Source organism: Alligator sinensis, unplaced genomic scaffold, assembly GCF_000455745.1.
Source record: "Alligator sinensis unplaced genomic scaffold, ASM45574v1 scaffold846_1, whole genome shotgun sequence".
Lineage (NCBI taxonomy): Eukaryota > Metazoa > Chordata > Crocodylia > Alligatoridae > Alligator > Alligator sinensis.
This window is the reverse complement of record NW_005842230.1, coordinates 590,935-592,381: the sequence shown is the minus strand read 5'-3', so window position 1 is coordinate 592,381 and position 1,447 is coordinate 590,935. Positions and strand designations below refer to the sequence as shown.

The 1,447-nt window shown below is 41.4% G+C and overlaps 1 protein-coding gene across 1 annotated transcript in view; it reads right to left on the bottom strand.

The window, feature by feature from the left end:
- The window catches only part of SLC9A9 (solute carrier family 9 member A9), a 413,235-nt gene that overhangs the window by 179,480 nt on the left and 232,308 nt on the right, over positions 1-1,447 (bottom strand). The window contains exon 10 of the mRNA XM_025208443.1: positions 637-750. Within this exon, the coding sequence (XP_025064228.1) occupies positions 637-750 (114 nt within the window). The remainder of the gene's footprint in view (positions 1-636; positions 751-1,447) is intronic.

Below are 1,447 nucleotides of genomic sequence, written 5' to 3'. Positions count from 1 at the left end.
AGTGCAGGGCAGTGGGGGCCAGCAGTGATTCCCCCCCCCGCCCCCCCCTGCCTGGCAGCAGCCAGTAACTCAGGCCTTTTTTTTTTTTTAAAGAGCCGGGAGCTGGGAGAGCGGGCAGGGCAGCCATTGAGAGCAGGCAGGGGATGGCGCCAATTTGGAGATTCAGCTGATTCAGCTGTGGCCGAGTCTCCAAATCAGGTTTGGCTGAATCGATTCGGGTCAGTGATTCAAATCACCGAATCGAATCACTGTCCTCCGAATCGGCCAAATCCAAATACAAAGTGAATACTAGCCGCTTCGCACAGGCCTATTGTGCAGCAGATCCTGTTGTACTTTTACCTGTATGTGTACTTCTATGCACATAAGGAGGAGCTGAATATGAGATAAAAGAATTTTGCCTTAAGATTTGAATATTGCAACAGTTCTGCAATATATTTTACTACATGCAAACAGATTATTTCTCTAAAACTGCTAAACTAGTTATTGAAATGTACATATTAAAACATGTCTTCCTTTCAATCTAAGCCTTACAAAGAATGTATTTATAGTAATTAAAAAACAGGTTTACTTGATTTTAGTTTTTTTCTCCACAATAAGCACTCATTTGATATTAAAGATACTTAAAGCAAAGGATACAAATGCCCCAAATATGAATAAAGCATTAAAAATATGATTTTGGAATGTGAACAGTGCAAGCCCCATGTAACAGAAGATGACATTCTCAGCCAAAAAATTCATGAACTCAAACAACTGGAAAAAGAGAGAAACAAAAAGTATTATTATGACTCATTCTTATAACTACTTTGTGTTTGTCACATAGTTAATAGGCAATTTGAACTTTGAAAAACAAGCAAATTAGGAACACTGAAATTAATTTTAAATTATTGAAACAAATGAGATTTTACATAGTCAATTACTAGATTATATGCTGAATTAGTTTGATAATGTGAGACCTTTAAAACTGTATATTTTTCCTCTTTATTCCTGTATGAAAGTCCTCCAAAAAAACAAATAAGAAACTGACCTAATTAAAGACTAGGCCTGTGCAAGTCGGCAGTGATCCGATCCAGCTTTGGGTCCAGCCGCTTCGGATGGCTGCAGTCCGGTCTGGAGCTCCAGACCAGGTTTCCGCCTCCATCCAGCCGAAGCGGCTCCGAAGCTTCAGAGCCGCCTTGGAGATCCGGCCATAGGGTATAATGGGGAATCAATGAAATATCTATAACTTTGTTGTTTTGTGTCCAATTTGGATGAAACTTGCAGAGATCGTAGCCTCTGCTGAGAGAATGGAACCTGCCAAGTTTCAAGAAGATTGGTGTAGGGGTTTGGGGGGGGAACTGTACCCCAAATACTTGAAAGCAAAACTGTCACATCTATGTGTTACAACACGGGGGGGGGGTGGGGGGGGGTCAAAACTGCAGGGATGGTAGCTCTTCCTGAGGCCACAAAC